Source organism: Camellia sinensis, chromosome 3, assembly GCF_055761805.1.
Source record: "Camellia sinensis isolate YWXY chromosome 3, ASM5576180v1, whole genome shotgun sequence".
Classification (NCBI taxonomy): domain Eukaryota; kingdom Viridiplantae; phylum Streptophyta; class Magnoliopsida; order Ericales; family Theaceae; genus Camellia; species Camellia sinensis.
The window spans coordinates 211,358,841-211,381,967 of record NC_138963.1 but is presented as its reverse complement, the minus strand read 5'-3'; the positions used below and the strand labels follow the sequence as shown (position 1 = coordinate 211,381,967).

Here is a 23,127-nt window from a genome sequence, read left to right as displayed (position 1 = left end):
TGATAGACTTCACAGGCCCAAACAACACCATCTAATCCAAAATCTAGACTAAAGGGAATTCTCCTCTATAAAAATATATATGTACTTAAAATCATTTTAATTAAAGCTCATTTGAATAAGCTTGAAAGATAATATTATAAAAAAAAAAAGGTGGAAACTTGAATATATTTTGAAATTTATTAAAATTTATCAAAAAAATTTTTAAACAACCTATTACTTTGATTGACTCAATTTATTTATACCCCTAACCCTTTTTTGGTTTAAAAAAATGACAGTGTGTTTGGTTTCAATTTATTAGAATTTAAGTTTTTTGTTTTTCGCATTTTTTGTTTTTAGTGAATATTTTTAAAATTTTAAATAATTTTTTTATTTTTTTAGAAGCACCTTATTTAGATGTATATAAAACGTAAAATATTTGTAAAAAATCATAAATACACAATAATATGAAAAATATATTGAATTCTCTTATATATATATTTTTGGTATTTAGTGAATTTTTTTAAAAAAAAATCACAAATATTATATTTTTTAAATGTACTTATGTTAGGTGTATCTAAAAATTTATAAAAAAAACAATGAAAAAACTATTATAATATTAAAAAAAATAGTGAAAACAAAAAATATATGAAAAATAAAAAAAAATTAACTTTTTAAAAAATAAATCTTAAAAATCTAAACCAAATCAGCTGTTAGGATTGTAAAAATGATCTTAACCCATGCATTCGGGCTACATTGTTCGCAACTTTTTCCTTATGATTTTTTAAATAAAAAAATAAAAATAACATAAGAGTGGATACTATCCTCTGTTCTCCTCTTCGTTAGAGTTTACATTTGTTTATATTTGTGATCTTTGTAATTTATTTTTGTTAATTTGATTTTTATATTTGTGATCTTTGTAATTTATTTTTTATTAATTTGATTTTTGTAATTTTAATTGTTTAAAATTTATTCTTTAATTTCTCGTACCATGTTAATTGAATCCAATTAATAATATTCATTAACAAAGTTGAATACAATTTAAGAGTAAAGTAGTACAAGTAATAAAAAATAAAAATAAAAAAAGGAATCATTTTATATTAGACAATAATTTTAGAGATTTTTATTGATAAATCCATTCTAGAGTTGTTATAACCCATTAGGTCCACAGAAGAATATGATAACCTGATTAGTCCCATAAACTTTTCTTTTTATTCCATAAGGTCCATTTTCCTAATTTAACATATTTTACTGGACTATTTTGCCCCCATATATATATGTATGTGTACAGTGTTATACGCATTTACATATTATGTGCCTGTTTACGTGGCTGTTTCCTCGGTGATTCAGTTTGGCAGTTTCCATTTTACGTTTCTCTTCATCAATCCAATTCCAAGAGATACGTTTATGTTTTGCATACTCGTTCGAAGGATTGGTGGTGCTAGGGTTTCATTGTTGGTGTTCTAGTCTGGTTCTGGTTCTGTGGTTTGCGAGTGAAGATGACGAAGAGGTAGCTGTTCGGCTGTCACATTTTCCGAGCTTTAAGTAGTTCGAATCAGTTGTGTTCGACTTTCTGGAGGATTGTAGGATTGCATGGTTAAGGTTAGTATCAATTTGATTGTGAATAAATGTTTAGTTCATTTGCATGATGAAGCAGATGCTCTGTTTTTGGATTGATGTGAATTGGATGCGCTGGCTTTTCAATTATATGCTTCTTACGTCGTCCTGTGGAGGGGAGTACATTCATATTATGTGAAGAACAGTGTTAGTTCTCATTTTAGTTAGTTATATGCGTCATGAGGATCTGTGTATATGATTTGATTATCAGTATATATGGCAATGTGAATGTTGACATTTTGTTAATGTGGATTATGTGAAGAATGTGGATGTTCTCATTTTAAATTGATGTTTACTTAATGAGGCTCTGTGTGTGTGATATAATTCAGAGTGTATGTTTCAACGTAAATGTTCAGATTTTGTTAATATTATGTGAAGTTTGTTGGTGTTCTCATTTTTACTTTGATGTTTGCAATTTTGGCATCTTGTTAATATAAATGTGAATGTTCACATCTTTGTGTTTGTGAATTATGGATTTAACACCTGAACTGTACACGTAGTATTTTTTGATTATTTGCACAATGTGATTTTTGATGTCGATTTTGATTAAATGTGTAGTTCTCATTTTACTTGGACGCATGCGTAATGAGGATCTCTGTAGATGATTTGATTATCAGTATATATGTCAATGTGGATGTTAACAATTTGTTAATGTGGATTATGTGAAGAATGTGGATGTTCTCATTTGAAATTGATGTTTGCTGAATGAGGCTCTGTGTGTGTCATATAATTTACAGTGTCTGTTTCAATGTAAATGTTCACATTGAGCAAATATGATGTCAAGATTGTTGATTTTGTCATTTTACTTTGATGTTTCCTTAATGTTGACATGTTGTTAACAACAATGTGAATGTTCACATCTTCGTATTCTGAAGTATGTATTTAGCACTTCAGCTGTACGCGTTCTCATCCATTTTCTGCACAAAGTGAATTTTCATATTGATTTATATTAATGTTCATTGTTGTGGTTTTTGTGTTTTTATAGGAGATGGATACCTTTATGCTGTTGGTGTGTACATATGGTTGCAGTACAACTGTAATAAATGTTGCCCGCGCAATGTGTTATTCTCGTTTGGTGGAGTGTTTGTGTGAGAAATGGGATGAGTTGTCTGCTGGTTCTATTTCACTGTTCTGTAAACTACCTGGGATTAGGAAGTGTGATTTGGACAATGAGGAAGAATTTCAGAACATGTTACTGCTTGCTAAATCAATGGGGGTACAACATGTAGAAGTTGTGGTTGAGTTGAAAAGTGGTATTGTTCAGTCGACTAGTTTGGGATTGGTGCGTGTGGGGGTTGAGGAAGAAGTTGATGCATTACGAAGATTTTGCCACCATAACGAGAAGGTGTTATTGTCAGCCTCTTGGGCAAATGGTATTACGCATGTGGGACAACGGTTTGTTGGAGGTGCACAAGAATTTCGTGACGTTTTATGTAAGTACGCCATCCAATGTGGGTTTCAGTTTACATATGTGAAGAACGAGACAACAAGAGTTACTGCTGTGTGTGCGATGCGGGAGGAGAGGGGCTGCTTGTGGGCTATACATTGTAGAGCACAACGAGCAAATGATTTTTTCTACATCAAGAGTTTTAGTGATGTGCATACGTGTGGTACGGATGTCTGAACATCGAAGAATCCGCGAGTTAGTTCGGATTTGGTGTCGAGTACCATATCTGAAATTGTGAGGGACAAGCCGTTGACTCGGCCGTATGATGTTGTTACTATTTTGAAGAGGGATTATGGGCTAGATGTGAGTTACCATGTCGTATGGTTGGCTGTGGAGAAAGCAAAGGCTAGTATTCATGGAGATCACTCATTATCGTTTGACCAGCTGCGGTGGTATTCGGATGCGGTGATGCGGTACAATCCGGGGAGTTATGTCAATATTGACTATGATGCGAGTAGTCAACAGTTTCGTCGTTTCTTTGTGTCATTCGCTGCGTGTATTTCTGGGTTCAATTCTTGTCGGCCTTTATTATTCTTGGATGGAACATTCCTTAAAGGAAAGTACAAAGGTCAGCTACTGGCGGCAACGGCAAAAGACGGAAACAATGGTTAGTAATTTTTTTACCTCTATATTCATGTCAATATTCACATTGACATGCATAGTATGGACAAATGAGTGATGGAGAAATTATAAGTACTATGAACATTGACATTAGTATGCACTGATGTGAATGTTCACATCTGTGTCTCCTGATGCCTGTAATGTGAACATTCACATTATTTTACACTGATCCATTCACAGTATTGTACATCTGTGCCTGCTAATGATAGTTATGTGAACATTCACATTCACATCAGTGTATACTACTGTCAGTTGATCCGTTAATGAACAGTACTGTGAATGGTCATACTATCAGTTGCTGAACAATCAAAAATGAATTATTGATGGGCGTTAATGTGAATGTTCACATTATCAATTGCTGAACATTCACATGACCTGTTTCATTTATATTGTTTTATATTCATTTTGGAATACTGTGAACAGTTGTGTATTGGTGTTGTGTTGTAGGTCTGTTTCCTGTTGCATTTGCGGTTGTTGATTCGGAGACCACGGCGAATTGGTCGTGGTTCTTGCATGAACTTGGGAAGGTTGTTGATGGTAACCGGCAGATTACCTTTATTTCGGATCGTAATCTTGGCCTGTTAGAAGCTATGCCGAAGGTGTTCCCATCGGCTCATCACGGTTATTGCTTACAACACTTGAAGAGCAATTTAAGAGACCGGATGAAAGGAATTGATAATGGCTTCAGGGATCACCTAGTAAGTAGTTTGGGTGATTGTGCTTATGAGCCAACTGTGGTAGGGTTCCATGAAAAGCTTGCAAAATTAAAAGAGGAGGGTAAACAACGAGCACATGATTTTTTCAAGGACTTGGCACCTGAGCACTGGGCAAATTCATACTTCAGGTAATAACAGCTTCATAAAGTGTTCCATTGGGCAAGTCAGAATGGTAGCGATGTGAATTATCAGTTACGATGTGTAAAAATCTTCCAATTGGGTTTCATGTTCAATGTCAGTGATGTGAATGTTCACATCTGATAGCGATGACTGATTTGAATGATGTGAATGTTCAAACAAGTTGTCATATTTTACTGTTGTTAACATTCACATCATTCTGTCATTTAAGTTGATGTTAGTGTTCACATCTGTGCATCGTGTAAGTTGATGTTAATGTCCACTGCGAATGGTGTTAATGTTCACATCAGTCAACGTGAGTGTTCAAACCTGTTAACTTTCGGGGTGTAAAATGTTTGTGATATTGTGCAGGGGCATGCGTTATGGGGAGATGACTTCCAATGCGGCGGAGTCATTTAATAACTGGATTAAAGAAGCGCGTAATCTTCCTATCACTCAAATGGTGGACACAATTCGTACTCAGTTGATGCGGCAAATGTCTGCACGGCGTGACCAAGCAAACAAATGGAATGAGCTTATTTGTCCTACATTTGAAACAAGGCTTATGGATTCGTTCAATCACAGCAGGTCTTGGCAAGTTAGCAAAGCCAATGAGAATGTGTTTGAAGTTCATTCGATACCATCTGTCACTGTTGATGTTGCGAGGCGTACATGTTCGTGCTTCAAATGGCAAATCAACGGATTCCCATGCGACCATGCTGTTGTTGCCATTCAGAAGAGCCGCCACAATCTCAATGATTGTGTGGAACATTACTTTCATGTACAGACATATCGTGGAGCGTATTCGGGTGCCATATTCCCTATACCATCGGTGGAGAAGCCGCCTTTTGATCCCATGGACTTCACTATATACCCGCCAACTGTGAAAAGACCACCCGGAAGGCCGAAAAAGAATAGGATCCCATCAAGGGGTGAGAAACTTAAACAAATAAGGTGCGGGAGATGTGATAAGCTGGGGAGCCATAATCGGAAGTCATGCAAGGAGCCGATATAGGATGTACATTTTTCATTTTAACGTTGTGTTTTACATTGGATTCTTATATTCATTTCACAAATAAGATTGTGTTGTGTTGGCAAGCAAAATAATGGTTTGGCAAACTTAGTATTTCATTTGTGCCTTTTCATTTTCTTTTTCTGTACGAAACTGATTTTTTGTTAAAGTTGTAATGATAAATACATGATGTGGACATTCACACTTACGTAAACGAATCATATTATGTGAAAACTTGCACATGGGTTGGACGTTTTTACCTTATTGTTGTCAATGTTGACATGAATACAAGATGTGATGTGAACTTTCACAGTCATGAAGATTGACATGGTGTGAACATGTACAGCTGTTATGAATGTAAAGAAATGTGAATATTCACACCTGTTCATGTTACCCGTAATGATGTCATGCAAACAATGTGTACATTCCTGCACAAGGTATGTGTGTTACATTGAAAACTGGTTCCACAAACCGCATCAAATATGCTCATCAAAACACGGCATTATGAATATCATAAGTGATTATGAACATTCACATCAGTGTTGAAACTGTGAACAGTCATAGCTGTAAACATTAGTGCATATGAATATCGTAAGTGAATGTAAACATTAGTGCATATGCATTTGAATATCATAAGTGAATGCTCATCACAACACGGCATTATGAATATCGTACGTGAGTGTGAACATTCACATCAGTGTTTACAATTGCTATGAGCAACCACAAATGTGAATGTTCACACATGTGTATGTGATCCGTAATTATGTCACGTAGACCAAGTGTACATTCCTGCACAAAGTATGTGTGTTACATTGAAAACTGGTTCCACAAATCGCATCAAATATGCTCATCAAAACACGGCATTATGAATATCATAAGTGATTATGAACATTCACATCAGTGTTGAAACTGTGAACAGTCATAGCTGTAAACATTAGTGCAAATGTGAATATTCACACGTGTATGTGACCCGTAATTATGTCACGTAGACCAAGTGTACACTCCTGCACAAAGTATGTGTACTAAACAACAGTCAGGTTCAAACATTCGCAGAAATTTTTCTCACAACAACACAGCACTTTGCATATCGTACGTGACTGTGAACATTCACATTAGTGGAACAACTGTGGACATTCACATATGTAAAACATAACAACACCAAAAGTAGTTCAAAATTCGCAGCTGCCTTTTTCCTATTAACAGATGTTGTATCACTGTTTTACAATCAGTTGCTGTGTCAAAATATCAACGTATTCCATATTAACATTCAAATCGACTGTTGGTTAGTTCGTAGGTGGACACCCCCCACCTATAGGTTTTAAGGAAGCTCTGATTTCTTATGATTCAAAAAACTATGCACTAACAAATCTCGTAGTCCACACCATTCTGCACTAGTGAGGCTGCCCACAATTTCTTCATGATATACGTGCGCCCGCATGATGTAACATACTGCAGGTCCGCAGTCCACTCTGTAAATGTGAAATGGTTTTGATTAGCAGTTGACAGGAATATTTGCATAATGGTTGTGGAGGATTTGGAAAAAAAATTAGTAAGGCTTACGAGTCGTCGCCTTGTTGAGGACAGACATCAACACTTTTGGTTGGTTGTGCTGGATTTTGGCCTGCTAACTTAGTGTGTAGCGGTGATGACTCGCCAATAACGGTCACAACATGCTCAATGTAGTTCCTCTGTGTATGGAATTTCACATTAGGGACCAACAAACATATGTGTGTGTACAGTCATTTAATGCACGAGAACAAGTCATGTTTGTGTTGAAAAGTAGCCACTTACAATTTCCTGTGCTTGGTCGATATGCGGGTCATGTATGCCTGGTCTTGGGCGCAACGAGTTGTAATGCTTCCACAAATTTTCTTTAGCATCATACACAGCTATCGTCCAGTGGTACTCATGATGCAATGGGAATAGTAGGTATCTCTCTCCTTGGTAGTTTCTGACATGTGCGTCAATGTGTTTACTCCTTTTGCGAGGATGGTACTCTCGTATCACTTTCTGTACACATTTTACAAGTAATGGAATGATAGATTTTACCAAACACATGCTCGTGAAGATCAATGAGGCTTCATCGGAAGTTGGGTTGACCACCTCTTGTTATTCATGCAACAGTTCAGCATATGCATCTATGAGCTGCACAAACATGGGGTCATATTATATAGATTTTGTGGATGTGAGTGTGTGTGTGTCTGTGTGTGCATATGCATGAAGACTGAATTATATTTGTAATGGCATACATTGCTGTGTATTGATTCCTCCTTGACAAGGTTGACAATGTCATCAAAATACACATGTGTAGCCTTCGAATCTCCTTTCCACACCAGCAGCCTGTGCATTATTAACAAACCAATGTAAATATTCACATTGCATATATCTCAACAACCCAAAAAAACTGAACACAGTTAGGAATATAGACTATTACGGAATGTGAATGTTAACATTGTATGTTTCCACAGTCACTTACTCATCGCCTCCATTTTTTTGTAAAGATTGGACCTTTTGTTTGTCATGTTTGGACATCTTGGCCCAGACTTTGAACTTCTTCGTGAAGGATAATTTTTTTGGCTGCTTCGCTGGTGGGTGTTCCTCCTCATCTTCAACCATTTCAACTGGATGGGGCTGCTTTTGGCCAGGTAAGTCTGGGTATTGGAAGTCAGGCAGGCGATGTTCTTTGCGATCTTTTCCCTTTATACGCTTGACCCTAGAAGGTGGGCTGATATTGTGTTGTATTGGGCTAGGGAGTTGCCTTTCTGACATAGCTTGTGTGACAATGTGGACTGACTGGTCATCGTAAAGATCCTGAAGAATTGTTTTATCGCATTCTAAGTCGATGACCAGCTGCGTTAAGCGTTTGATTTCTTGATCCTTCTGCTCCATGGACTTCTTCATTTCGATGTTCACGTTGGGCAGGCTGGACTGGTTAAACAATCTATGTTCAAGATCAGCTATGACTCTTGCCCTCAACTCCCATGAAAATTGAAGGTGTTTGTACTTTGCTTCCCATTGCCTTATGACGCCCCAAGCCTTCCGATTTTCTTGGATAAGGACATCAATGATATCAGGTTGGTTTGTGTCTGGTATTACAATAGCTCTGTCATAATGTTGGCTGCTAAATGGAATGTGAATGTCCTCATCACTGTCCTTCAGGTCTACCCCATCCCCAGAAAAGTGGGAGTTGCTGCCACTGTGTTGTTCTCCCTTGATGTCAGAAATGTTGGGAGATTTTCTGCGTGTTTCATAAAATTCAGGCTCCACCTTCAATGTTTTACGCTTGAACTTTTGTAATTCTGTTGGGATTGCAAAGAGTTCACCGCCATTAACCTGAAAATGAAAAAATTATGTTAATTAACGCATATATTTGGGTGGTGTTATAATGTGAATGTTTTGATCACTAGTTGAAGGCCCTACCTCATTAAAACTCAAATCTGCTAAAGAGATGGTTTTCATCTTCTTCTGCAAAGTAGTCAGATCCCACTTCACACAGCGAGGAAAAGCATTGGGTCTGTGAGGTTGGAGGATGGTTGTGTGCTCACACAACCAGTACTTCAATAAAACAAGAAACGCATATTGTTATTTAGCATTTGCAGAGTAATGGCAACCTATGTGAACATTAATCACAGTGGCATTGTTGTGAACATCCCAGTAGTACATTATAATTGAATGTGAACATTCACATCTGCGAATCGTGAACGATGTGGCACTGTTGTGAACATTCACAGAGTTATGTTATGAGTCAATGTGATCAGTCACATTCACTGCTTCAGATGTGAACATTCACAGTAGTGAAAACATAATTGCGTACAGAGCAGTGTGGTAAACATTCAGAGTGGTACATTATCATTGAATGTGAACATTCACACTGTTCACATTTGAATCACTGATGTGAATGATGACAGAAACATAAGTGCTGTGGCACTGTTGTGAACATGCACAGTAGTATGTTATGAGTGGATGTGATCGGTCACATCAGTGGTTCAGATGTGAACATTCACATATGTGAAATATAATTGCCTATGGACATTCACATCAGAGGTGCAGATGCCAATGTTGACAGTTGGCTTAGATGAAAAACACTGGAGGACATTTCAATGTTATTATTGGAAAACATGGGTACTTACCATCAATAACATGACACAACCGGTGACTTTTGCTGGATTTTTGTCATTTTGGGAAATAAACGATGTCAACATTGTCCTAATTTGCTTGGCCCAATCATATTCTTGCATGCTTTCCAGTGGGACCATATGTGCGTAGTAGCCCCATCCTATTGTCTCTCCGCTTGTTGAGAAAAAAAGCTTCTGGCAAGCATACATGCACACTAGTCGGGCAACTTCTTCGTTGTCATCTTTCTTTTTTCCTTTCAATGCCTCGGTCAAAAGGGTTTGTATCCATTTTGAAGTCAACCGGCTTACGTTTTTGCATCTTCTGTTCACAATGCCAGTCTTTGGTTTCGCACCGTATGTTATGTCCATTGGCTTGCTGCCACAGTCCACACCGAAAATCAGCTTGATGTCGCTGCTGTGTATTTTCATCTTCTTCTGCCCAATGTAGAAGGCATCTTCTGAAGCTTGGTACATTTGTAGTACATGCACAACAACATCATCATACTTCATGCATTTATCCAGGTCGATTTGATTGTTTCTCAATGCATCAAACAAATTCCAAAAAGGGGTTTGTCGAAGGCAGCGAAGCTGTGCGTCTGTGAACTTGGTGGTTTTCATTAATTTGACTAGTCCTGTCATATTAGATCTGTAGTTCACATGGCGCTTGTCGACATTGGTGCAAGTATTTGTTTTTGGGGTTTCTTCCTTTGCATGGGACTCATCTCTTTTTCTCTTTCCGGTTTTCTTGTGTGCGACGTCTGCAAAATGGAGCATTTAAAAAAAATTAAGTGAAGGCTCATGTGATTAGCATAGTGGAACAGATGTGAACATTCACAGCATTTCCACTGGTGTGCATGTTCACAGTTGTGTGCGTGGGTGTGAATCACCAGAGTTTGTGTGTGGTTGTGAACATTCACATACGTACATGAATGTGTATTTCGATTGTGTCAAGACAAACACAATGAACATATCGTGTCAGTGTGTGGTAAACAATGCATTTTTATACAACCATGAACATCGTTGAAGAGCATGTATAAAATTTTCAGGCAATGTGAATGTTCACAGCATATAAGAGCAGGACCAATAATATCTGATTGTCCTAAAATCGTCAGGGGATGTGAATGTTCACAGCATATACCAACAGCACAAATAAAATCTGACTCTCTTAAAATTTTCAAGCAATTTGAATGTGCACAGCATAGAACAACAGCACCAATAATATCTGACTCAACTAAAATTTTTCAGACAATGTGAATGTTCACATCCTACAGCAAAAGCACCAATAATATCTGATCGAAGTAACAATTTCATGCAATGTGAATGTTCACATAGTGAAACATTAACACCATCAACATCTGACTCTCCTAAAATTTCCAAGAAATGTGAATGTTGACAGCGTAGAACAAGAACACCAATAATATATGACTGTCCTAAATTTTCAGGCAAATTTTACAGACAATGTGAATGTTCACAGCCTAGCCCAAAAGCACCAATAATATCTTATTGATCTAAAACTTTCAGGCAATGTGAATGTTCGCATGGTAGAACATTAACACCGCCGATATCTGACTCTCCTAAAATTTCCAGCAAATGTGAATGTTGATAGCATAGAACAACAACACCAATAATATCTGACTCAACTAAAATTTTCCAGACAATGTGAATGTGCACATCCTACAGCAAAAGCACCAATAATATCTGATTGAAGTAACAATTTCATGCAATGTGAATGTTCACATAGTAAAACATTGACACCACCAACATCTGATTCTCCTAAAATTTCCAGGGAATGTGAATGTTGACAGCGTAGAACAAGAACACCAATAATATATGACTGTCCTAGATTTTCAGGCAAATTTTACAGACAGTGTGAATGTTCACAGCCTAGCCCAAAAGCACCAATAATATCTTATTGATCTAAAACTTTCAGGCAATGTGAATGTTCGCATGGTAGAACATTAACACCGCCGACATCTGACTCTCCTAAAATTTCCAGCAAATGTGAATGTTGATAGCATAGAACAACAACACCAATAATATCTGACTCAACTACAATTTTTCAGACAATGTGAATGTGAATGTTCACATAGTAAAACATTAACACCACCAACATCTGATTCTCCTAAAATTTTCAGGAAATGTGAATGTTGACAGCGTAGAACAAGAACACCAATAATATCTGTATTGTTTAAATTTTCAGGCAAATTTTACAGACAATGTGAATGTTCACAGCCTAGCCCAAAAGCACCAATAATATCTTATTGATCTAAAACTTTCAGGCAATGTGAATGTTCGCATGGTAGAACATTAACACCGCCGACATCTGACTCTCCTAAAATTTCCAGCAAATGTGAATGTTGATAGCATAGAACAATAACACCAATAATATCTGTATTGTTTAAATTTTCAGGCAAATTTAAACAATAAATGTGAATGTTCACAGTAGAACAAAAGCACAAAAATATCTGACTGTCCAAAAATTTTCAGGCAATGCGAATGTTAACTGCCTATGACAAGATAAACTAATAATATCTGATTGTCCTACAATGTTCAGGCAATGTGAATGTTCACAGCTTCCAACAACAAGAACAACAACAGAATTGGCGAAAGTGTGTCAATGCCTGTGAATTTTCACAGCATACAACAACAACACCATTAGTACCTGATTACGCAAACATTTTAACTCAATGTGAATGTTCATATCTTTTACCAACAGCAACAGAAAAAGAACTGGCCAAAAAATTTTTGAAACCATGTCAATGGGCACAGCATTGAACAACAACGAGGTAACATCTGGAATAATTCGATCATCAAACCATTTCCAATCAATGTCAATGTTCACATTTTTCAATAACAACAACTACAACTAGAACATTTTCGATTGTTGACAGTTGTGAACACAATGTAATGGCAAGTGTAATGTTTTTGAGTGCAAAAATGAAAGAATTTAGGGATTACGATTGAGGGGTTCAGAATAAATGAATGCTTACGTTTTTTGCCCATTTCGACGACAAAGATGTTGAGACGAAGGGACGATTCGACGAAGAAACGTATACAGTTTTCTGGGCGTACGAACGGCGAAGAAGATGATGAGACGATGTGACGATCGAACGAAGACAGGCTTCTCGGCGTAGGGATGGGGAGAAGATGATGAGACGATGCGACGATGCAACGATGGAAGGAATACAGTCTTCGGGGCGTCGAGGCGATGTGGAATATGGTTTGGATTTCTGGACTGTAAAGGTACTGTGCGTGATTTCTTGCGCAAGAATAGAGAGGGGAAGAGAAACGGTTATTAGATTCAAAGAGAGAGAGAGAGAGGGGCGCATGTTTTTTTAGGGCTTTTTTGGTCTTTTTGTATAAAATGGACCTAATGGAATATTATAAAACAGTATGGGTTTCCTGGAACAACACTCTTAGATAATGGATTTACTAAAAAAGCTCTCATAATTTTACCCTTTGATTTCAGGTCGATTTTTAAAGAAGCATTGTTAATTAATTTTTTAAATTGATAAACAATGGGGCAACTATAAGACCATGTTTGTTTTTCTGATTAGAATGAGATTACTAATTCGGTGGTTACTAGTTTGGAGATAAAATTGCGCTTCAGTTAGAATTAAATCTACAAAATTATGTAAAAATTATTATCACATAAAAAATAGTTTATTAATTTTATAACATAGATAGATGGCAAAATATAATTTGGGCTAGGCTTTCTATCAGTCCGTGATCGGATTAGAGGGTATTGTTAGACCCGTGAAAACCTACCATGGGTCCCGTTTCGATAATTCGAACCGTTCAATATGTAGAACTTGTCGAGTACTATAGGCTTACGCAAGGTCACGTTGATCAGATATCGATAACTATCTCATCGGATCAGATTTCTGTCAACCGTTATTTTTTTACTGTCTATTTTTTTATACAAAACTGATTTGATCACGTAACTATCGATATTCGATCAATGTGATATTTTACAGACATATAGTACTCGATGAGTTCTATACATTTAACGATTTAAATTATCATAATGGAACTCATAGTGAACCCTCATGAGCTTAACAAAATCCTCGAATCTAATCACGGATAGAAGGAAAACCAACTCCTAATAATTTAAATTTTCATTATGTCTCATGTTAGATGTAATTAGGATAAATTATAAATACATCCCCTGAGATTTACTTAAATTATAAATTACCTCCTGTAATTTTAAAAATTATATTATATCTCCTTATTAATAAATCATTAAGTTAATTAACAGTTTTTAATAATATTAAAACTTTATTTCAATTAATAATAATTCATATAATTTTATTATTATATAAGTGAATAGTTAGAAATTTCACTTTTTAATTTTTTGTGTTAAATAAAAAATTCTAATAATAAGATATTTGTAATTTTTTAAATTATAAAAAATAATTTGTATTTTAAATAAATTTTAAGAGGTATATTTATAATTTAACTATTTAATTATTATATTTTTAATAGAAGAATGATAACGCGTTAAAGACGACAGGAAAAAGCATGCAAATGGCTCGCCGTAATACATTAGCCCTGTTTGGAATATAGTACTTATAGGGGTGACGCGCGGGTTGGTTGGGTCACGAAACTTTCAATTCGTTATTCGTCTGTTAGATTGGCAGATTGAAAAAAATTAATCCTCATTTGTCTATCAATTCGGCAGATGTGGATTGAGCAGATTGGCAGTTTAGCGGATGGATGCGAATCAGTTTGACGGTTTGAAATTTTATAAATTTTCAACATAGTTCAACTTGTGCACTTTCTCAAAAAATATATATATATATATATATATTACAGTCAATAACTTAAAAAAACATTACAATTACCTCATGTCTCATCCAAAAAAAGAAAGTTTGAAATTTTAGAATATCAGAATCATTGCATGCCTCATCCACATATTACAATTACAACATACCTCATCCACATAAAATATTACAATATGTGGTTCTTAAAATATAAAAATAATTCAAACGACCAAAACCATTAATAGAGTAATAGTAGAGATTGTATGTCTCTGTATTGTTACATTTATATATGTTTTTGAAAACAAAAAATCAACAAACATATATAATATTTTCTATTTATTATTTTTAGAGTTAGATTTAAAAACCAAAAAATATAGATAAATAATACGTTTATTTTTTTCAATTCAAAAAATATATTCAAGTTGAAAACTTTTTTTCAACAGAATATTTAAATTTTTTTTCAATTGAAAACACAAACAAAATATTTAAACAAATTAAAAATATAAAGTCTTATAAATTACTAAGGGTGCTCGCGGTTTGGCAGTTTGGTTGCGGCCAAACGAACCTCAACTCCATCATCCGTCCGCCAAATTGGCGGATTAGAGAAAATCAATCCGCAACCGTCCGCTCGTCATCACGCATCCGTCCAAAATGCGACGGATCAGTTAGGTTCGGTCGGTTTTGGCTAATCGGTATATCCGCTGCTTACCCCTATTACTTTTTGTTTTTTTATTAAAAAAATAAATAAAATAAAATATTATATCTAAATTTAAATCTCACATTTTAATTTAACGTTAATTAAAATAGTATATATATAAACCCAAGCATTGAAAGTTTTAATTTACGTAACAAAACCCTCGTATCTCTCTCTCTTCATCAGTTTCAATCCCTTTGGCCCTCTCTCTCTCTCTCTCTCTGGGTTTTTGCTTCCTCGCCAAGTTCTCTGTCTCTGATTACATTTTTGACGCGATCTCGCCGGAAAATCCAGCGCCGCCTCTTATCTCCACCGCCGGAAGCTTTTGATCGTATTGTACATAATTCATATATACGTATAAATTTTATTTAATGGAGGATTATGCGAGCACCGACGATGATTACTATTGTGGCGATTACGACGATGAAGGTGGCTCTTTGGTTGGATTCGAAGACCCTGAGACTGAGTTTCCTTGTCCGGACGAGAAAGGTCCGTCCTCCAAGGTAATGGAATTTCGATTTCTATACTCTCTGTTTGGTAATGTTGGGAAAAGTCGATCTTTTCTTGGAAACCAAACAGATATTTTGGGGGTGTAGTGTAGTAGGTGATTTATCATGGAGAATTTTTTTCCTTTCTTTTTTGTGGTCAAATATGAAGGTTGACTATGATTAAAATTTTCATCAATTTCTTTGTTCATAATGGGCCTTGGGCTCTCTTTGTTGATTTTAGGAGCGGTTTGAGATTTGTCTATATTTCAGTTGTTTTTTCTGGCTTTTTACACAAAAAAAAAAAAAAAAAAAAGAAGAAGACGAAAAGTAAAGATAACCTATCCCCAAACAGGGTCTAACATATATATATATATATATTAATGTCGTTCTAAATTTAGAGTTTTAACAATGCGTGTAATCTAGTTCCCAAGTTTGTTTTTTTGTTTTTTTGTTAAATTTTTTTGATCGAAGAGTTAACGAGATTTATGAATTATTTTGATTGTTCTGCCATAGAGAGGGATTATAGTTTTGTGACCTTTCAAATTCTGCAGGTAATCACAAAAGATTCTCTTTTGGCTGCACAGGTGAGACATTCTGTTCAAAAATTTTATTGCTTAAATGTTGTAACAAATTAAATGTATCCTAATCCTTATGTATTTGTATCATGGATGTAAATTTTTCGTATTCTTTTATGCAGAGGGATGATTTGCAAAATGTAATGGACTTATTGTCTCTGAAGGAACAGCATGCGCGGACCTTACTTATTCATTATCGTTGGGACGTTGACAAGGTTTTTGCGGTGTTTGTAGAGAAGGGGAAAGATCAATTGTGTACAGAAGCGGGTGTAATAGTGAGGAGTGAGGATAATAGCTTACTGCATTCTTCATCTGAATTAACGTGTGACGTTTGCATGGACGAACTACCTGTCAATGAGACGACAACAATGGATTGTGGCCATTTTTTTTGCAATGATTGTGAGCACTTTGCTACTTGTTTCTCTTCTCTTCTTATTGCATAAATCTTATTGGTAGACATAACTATCACAGTCGATCTTTAATAAAAACTATAATTCTACAAGCTATACTATTTGACTTAAGATGTACTTAGAGGAATGAGTCTTCTGTCCTTTGTCTGTTTTATGGCGTTTCATTACTAATTTGGCCAATTTACAGTTGCTCAATATACTCTTCTTTTTTAAATTATAAAAAGGACAACCCAACCTCTTAAAATACTACTCGTAAATCTAAATTATCTAATCAAGTGAGAAAAATATTGCTTGTGAATTAAAAAATAAATAAATAAATAAATAAAAATTGTATAAGAGAACCTAGATTGTCCTTAAGCAAATGACCAAGGATGGAAGTGATGGGCAGGGTTAAGGCCTTGTTTGTCATCTCTTAAAAAAGTCAAAAAGTCGCTATCATATTTAAGTCACATCATCTTATTTAAGTCATATCACCTCTCTACCACATCACTTCATACCCAACCCATACTCAACCCATATTTCATAAAAAATCAAAAATTACACTTATTTAGGTCATCCCAAACCACTCTTAGGTTTCTAGCTGTAATTCTGACATGGTTGCTAACTCTGCCTCATGGAGAGAGTGATGGCTTAAAGTTGTGGGTCAATACTCTTTCTTTTGAGCCTTTTGAAGTTTGTAGTGTACAGGCCCTTTTTAAGGCATCAATCATACACTGCAGTAAGTAGGTTTATACTGAACGTGACGTCATCCTTCTCAAGTTTTGTCCTTTCTTATTTTTAGGGGTATTATGTTACCTCACTTATTTCAAAACCGGATCTAAGTGGTTCACTGCTTCTCTTTTTTAAGGTTGGACGGAGCACTTTATTGTCAAGATAAATGAAGGTCAGAGTAAACGGATTACGTGCATGGCTCACAAGTGCAATGCAATCTGTGATGAAGGAAAGATTAGAAATCTAGTCTGTGCAAGGCATCCTGACCTGGCAGAGAAATTTGATCGTTTTCTCCTAGAATCTTACATCGATGATAATAGTAGGGTAAAATGGTGCCCTAGTGTTCCCCATTGTGGAAATGCAATCCGTGTTGAGCACGACAAATATTGTGAGGTTGAATGTGCCTGCGGGATGCAATTCTGTTTTAGTTGTTCATCAGAAGCGCACTCACCTTGTTCATGTCTGATGTGGGAGCTTTGGATTTGCAAGTGCCAGAATGAATCTGAGACAGTTAATTGGATTACAGTCCACACAAAACCCTGCCCTTATTGTCACAAACTGGTGGAGAAGAATGGAGGATGCAACCTAGTAACTTGTATCTGTGGGCAATATTTTTGGTGAGAATTTGAGTATTTTCCTTCTCTCTCTTTTCATGCATTTCTCGTACAGTATGTGTCATAGAAGTCTATTGCTTGCCAATCCTTAGCAAAATATCAAATTTTGACCTGGTTGATTTGTTATTGTGCTGCTTCTTGTGATGTTTTGGTTCTGCATTATTATCTGGGGGTTGAAGTACATTCAAATTACTCATATAAATGGCTTACAATTGATTTCATTTTTTGTTCATGATTTTATTCATTGTTTCTTCTTCCCCTTCTTTTGGTAGACGTATTTCTAGAGCAACTGCATTGCTATATTCTACTTTAGTTTATTATGGCCTAAGAAACCATTCTCCTAATATCTGCAATATTAATTTATATTCATTTTTGTATATAAAAAAAATACTAGTGTAGTTGCTAGGCAGTTATTGTTACATATGGCTGCTTGTTTGATTTTCTTGTTTCTCTTCTCTTTTTTCAGTTGGCTGTGTGCTCGACCTACAGGTGCATCACACACGTGGGACAGCATTGCTGGTCACAGTTGTGGGCGATATACAGAAGACCAAGAGGAAAACGTAGACCGCCCGAAAAAGTATTTGTGGCGGTATCTTCACTATCACAATCGGTACAAAGCTCATACAGATTCTTTGAAAGCTGAAGTTCAGCTGAAGGAAAAAATACAGTTGAAAATATCAAAATTGGAAGAAAGGGAACCCAACGATTTCAGCTGGGTAACAAATGGGCTTTACAGACTCTTCAGATCAAGGCGGGTTCTCTCATATTCCTACCCATTTGCGTATTACATGTTTGGCGATGATCTCTTCAAAAATGAATTGACAGAGAAGGAAAGGGAAATAAAACAGAACTTGTTCGAGGACCAACAGCAACAGCTTGAGGCAAATGTGGAGAAACTCTCTATGTTTTTGGAAGATCCATTTGATGAGTATGATGAAGACCAAGTTATGGAAACAAGAATGAAGATCATTGCTCTATCTAAAGTCATCGATAACCTCTGCAGAAAACTGTGAGTCTTAGTATCCCTACTTTTCTCATGGGGCAGTTGCAAACTCCATGGATTTGCAATAATAGTTTGACTTGGATCAATGCCACCCCCCCCCCCCCCCCCCCCCAACCAGGTGGAAACATGATATTTGGATTTATGATGCCTTCATGTGAATGGTTTTACTGCCAAAATCACCAAATTGATCACGTCAAAGCACAGAGATTGGGGCATTTCTAAAATTTTGAAATGAGTTACTAAAATTAATTTTTGGAGGAACTAAAATTAAATGCAGTGAGAAACTGAATTCAAAAAATGAAATAAAATTTAATTTAATTATTCCATGTGTTCCAGGCATACCTGTAAGTTTGTTAAGTTCACTTACAGATAATGACTATTTGCAGGTACGAATGCATTGAAATTGATTTATTGGGTCCTCTCCAGCAGACAATCCACATTATAGCCCCTTATATCTCAATGGGTGTGGAGAAAGCATCAGAACTTCCTTAAAAGGACTGCTGACAATGGTATGGATACTGACACTCCTTTGAGCTGACCTTGCGAATCTAATATGCCATATTCCCCCCTTACATTTCTACATCAATTGACAGTTCATCTGCAAGTGAATTTGAAGATAAGCAAGAGCGATGCATCTTTCAAAGCGACTGTCACGTGCGTACATGGGAAGAGGGTTAACATAACTTGCTAACCTTTGAATTCAAGCATTCATACAAGGGCGGATGCATTTCCAGCTAACACGCTAGGATAGGAAGTATTGCTGACAGGCTTATTGTTCTCAACTTGCCAGTGTATTTTGATTGTTAATAGGTTATTTATTAGGGTCTTAACCTCATTTCGCGTAAATGTACATAATAAACTTAATGGCAGTTCTTTTGTTTTTTATCCAGTCAGTCGAGTAATTGTTGCGAAGGATTCACTGGCTGTTTAGCACAAACCTACTTTGCTTTTAATTTTTCTTTCTGAATAAGTTAACTCTATGATTTTACCGTTATATTTTAATTTTTTTGAGATTTTATGGTGTACATGGATCTCTCATGAGCATATTGCAGAAAAGTGTAGAAACTTCTAGTTAAATTGAATTAGACACATGAATTATGGGGAAGTTTGTTTCTCTCTTTTGAAGAACTGGACGTGGCCATTTTTTATTTTTTTTTCCCTTTTGTGAGGCAGTTGTTTTATTTACTGTGTTGTCAGTTGGTTCTGTTCTTGGCCTTGAATTGAAGCTCATACCGAATATCTTAAGGTTCCATAATTTATTTTGAATTCGAAAAGAAGTGATCAGGATGAGGAATCAAATCAATTTGTTAGCTCAAAAGAATATGTAGTCCAGTTTGGTGAGAAGTATTTGCTTCACGTGTTTTTGCTGTTTGACTGAATTTTATGTAGTTGATTATTTCTTAGTGGAATGAATGAATGTAATTTCTGAAAATTGGGGGAGATATATTCAAAACCAGATGTGCAGGTTCATTTACACAGCTTGGGCTAGATGATCTGTCCAAGAAAGCATAGATTTTCTGGGACAAATAATTACCGGCTTTGGGAGGGGGGAAGCATGATGGATCGGTGGTGCATCACATTCTCAAACATCTAGTTCTTCCCAGCTGTGGATGCAATTACCAATTTGTTGACCTTGCTTCTGCTATCTTCACTAAAATGGTATACTCTCTGAAACCCTATTTTTATTCTGTTTTTTGAGGCTTGTGTTATTTTTCAGATAATTGAATTGCTCTCTGTAGGCTTCACAGATGATATTTGTTGAAAATGATCTCCTTTTGCAAGAATGTTCCAAACCACCTTCATCAAAACCATAGCTTTCCTAGATTCTTCAAATAGATCCCTTATTTTTGTTGATTCATTTTTTGAACAATAATCTTTGAATAGCTCGATTGGAATATCTCAATGTGTATTTATCTGTGTTTACAGGGCTGAAAATTGCCTCCAGCATATCTACTGATCCACACCCACACGGAGCCGTTCATCATTTTGCTCTGTGCAACTAGTTGTTGTTTTAAAGATGCAATTTTGAATTATCGTTGCTAACTTCCAGAGCCCGAATTGTGTTGAATTTCAGTGAGAAAAAAACAATTCCAGAAAGAATGGTACGTTGAGTAAGGCCAAAAGAAAAAAAACAGTAGTTTGGTTGATATATCTATCTTTGTTTTTTTTCACCTCAAACTTTACACCACGTGATGCTACACAACCGTTGGGCCAAAACCTTAGTTAGAACACCAATTAAAAATTGTATTTTTCTCTCTTTATTCATTATGTTGATAAACCTTGGTTAGAGCATTTCAATTTTTTTACCTTTAAATTTGATGAAAAAGTGCAAAAAATATTTTCAATCCTTTTATCAAATATTCATCAAATCAAAGAGTCATGCTTTTCATCAAATTGAGAACTCGTCAAAGTCTTTATCAAATTTTAAATTGATAAAAATTTAAAAAGATGAAGCATTGAAAATAATTTTGTTTCATCAAATTTGATAAAAATAAATAAAATAAAATTTAGGATAAGAGATAAATTTTAAAGGATTATTTACCAATAAATCTTACTTTACAAACTGTTATACCAAATAGTCACACATTTATTCTATTATACCAAACAGTCCTGTTGGTGAGTTGATTTGGTCTTTTTTGTTTTTTTTTTTCCATTTTTGTTTAACTGTGCGGACGAGAGTGCCCTTGGTTTAATGTGGGACTGTGTTTGCTGGATCAGTTCCTTTTTTGTGAACGTTGCTCATTCCGTGTGTACTGTGTGCTGTGTGTGTGTGTATCATTGTGTGTGTGTGTGTGTGGGTGTGTTGAAGCCAGCACTGTGTGTGTGCGTGTAACAGTGTGTGTTATGCGCTGGGTGTCTCTTAGCGAGAGAAGAGAGAGCTGGGTTTGGTGTGTGCTGTGTGTGTGTGACCACCGCCGCCGCCGTCCACGTCATCGTACCCTAGCCTTTTCATTACCGAGTAAATCGCATCCAACTGTGCATCAAACATGTTCGTGTAGTTCATCCCTGTAGCGTGGTCAAAATCGCCGCCGTTTGGCTTGAATAGAGCGTAGTCCAGAGTATTCGATGTGAACCCGAAAAACGGGTATGGGCAGGCCATGAGGGGCGTGTTTGTTTGGTGATGAAATTCAAGGATTGGGGCAAATATGACCCGGTCCGAGATTGATAATATACCTAGTGAAAGAGGTGTGGAGACCTGAATGCTGGATATTTCGGCGAGATTGAGGGCGGCGTGAAGAGATTTCATGGCGAAGAGGAGGTGGGCGATGAGGGTTTTGTCGGCGGTGGCGATGACTTCGTTCCCGACGGCGATGCGGGGGATTTTGGCGGTGGGGTAGAAGTGGAGGATGTTGTTAGCCACCCAGGACACGGCGGCGGAGAGCTTGGAGATGGCAGGGATGTCGGAGTTGGCGACGGTGACGGTGACGGAGATGTCGGAGTTGGCGAAGGCGCGGAGGATGTTGGGGTTGGCATCGAAGATCTTGACTCTGACGATGGTTTTTTGGTCTTGAGTGTGTGTTGTGAATGTGTGTGTGTCTGCCTGTGTGAACCCCAAACACACCAACCCAGCCCAAAACAAAAACCCCTTACAGCGCTTTGCCATTCTGTGACACCCTCACAATGTATCACATGCAACACACCACACATCCATTCACTAATTATGCACGTGAGACACACATGCACCACACCCAATTTTTCCCTACCAGCCTTATCAATAACGGTTAAATGAGGGTAATTACGTCCCTCACAATTGAATGGGACTAAACGGTTTAGTAGAATAAAAATGGGACCAACTGGTTCATAAGTTCAAAATTTGGGATTTATTGGTAAATCTCCCAATTTTAAAAAGATTTTGATGAAAAAATTGAAATAGTTAATATCAAATAAAATTTTTTATTCAAATTTAAAATTAATTAAACAAAAAAATAATGAAGAGTTAGAGATGCTTAGGTGATACTGTGAGATTCATCCATCACCAAATTATCAATGTCTGTGTCCCTTATTTTATAGGCTCACAAATACATAATTTTATTTGGATAAATCTATAGTTGCACTCCACTTTTCTTTTCTTTTTTTCTTTTTTGGTTGTTGTTGTGGTGATGATAGATTGCACTCCCCATTTTGTTGTCCACGTCGAAATTTACACATCGCACAACAGAAATACTACTTACTAAATGAATAAAGAGTTCAATTATTAAAAAAAAATGGAGTATATGAATAACACTTCCTTTAATTTAAGAAAAATTT

General features: G+C 36.2%; 2 protein-coding genes, 1 long non-coding RNA gene and 1 pseudogene across 3 annotated transcripts; 2 read left to right on the top strand and 2 right to left on the bottom strand.

Annotated features, from left to right (window-relative positions):
* The first annotated feature begins 1,087 nt into the window (after positions 1–1,087).
* On the top strand, positions 1,088–5,721 carry LOC114292109 (uncharacterized). Its single transcript, XM_082922135.1, has 3 exons — positions 1,088–1,578; positions 2,579–4,505; positions 4,867–5,721. The coding sequence occupies exons 2-3, from the start codon at positions 4,252–4,254 to the stop codon at positions 5,507–5,509; spliced, it is 897 nt and encodes a 298-aa protein (XP_082778261.1). The 5' UTR covers positions 1,088–1,578; positions 2,579–4,251; the 3' UTR covers positions 5,510–5,721.
* Positions 5,722–7,073: 1,352 nt separating this feature from the next.
* On the bottom strand, positions 7,074–7,617 carry LOC145821266 (uncharacterized). The gene is made up of 3 exons (XR_014363291.1): positions 7,556–7,617; positions 7,298–7,516; positions 7,074–7,194 (listed from the first exon to the last, which is right to left on the bottom strand). It is a non-coding gene; the product is annotated as an uncharacterized LOC145821266 (long non-coding RNA).
* A 7,567-nt stretch (positions 7,618–15,184) lies between these two features.
* Positions 15,185–19,873, top strand: LOC114292614 (putative E3 ubiquitin-protein ligase ARI2). Its single transcript, XM_028236610.2, has 7 exons — positions 15,185–15,581; positions 16,118–16,150; positions 16,264–16,540; positions 17,399–17,879; positions 18,343–18,885; positions 19,266–19,388; positions 19,473–19,873. Exons 1-6 carry the CDS (start codon positions 15,450–15,452, stop codon positions 19,369–19,371), a joined length of 1,572 nt encoding a protein of 523 aa, XP_028092411.2. The 5' UTR covers positions 15,185–15,449; the 3' UTR covers positions 19,372–19,388; positions 19,473–19,873.
* Positions 19,874–21,739: 1,866 nt separating this feature from the next.
* Positions 21,740–22,483, bottom strand: LOC145822204 (glucan endo-1,3-beta-glucosidase pseudogene; annotated as a pseudogene).
* Positions 22,484–23,127: the final 644 nt, after the last annotated feature.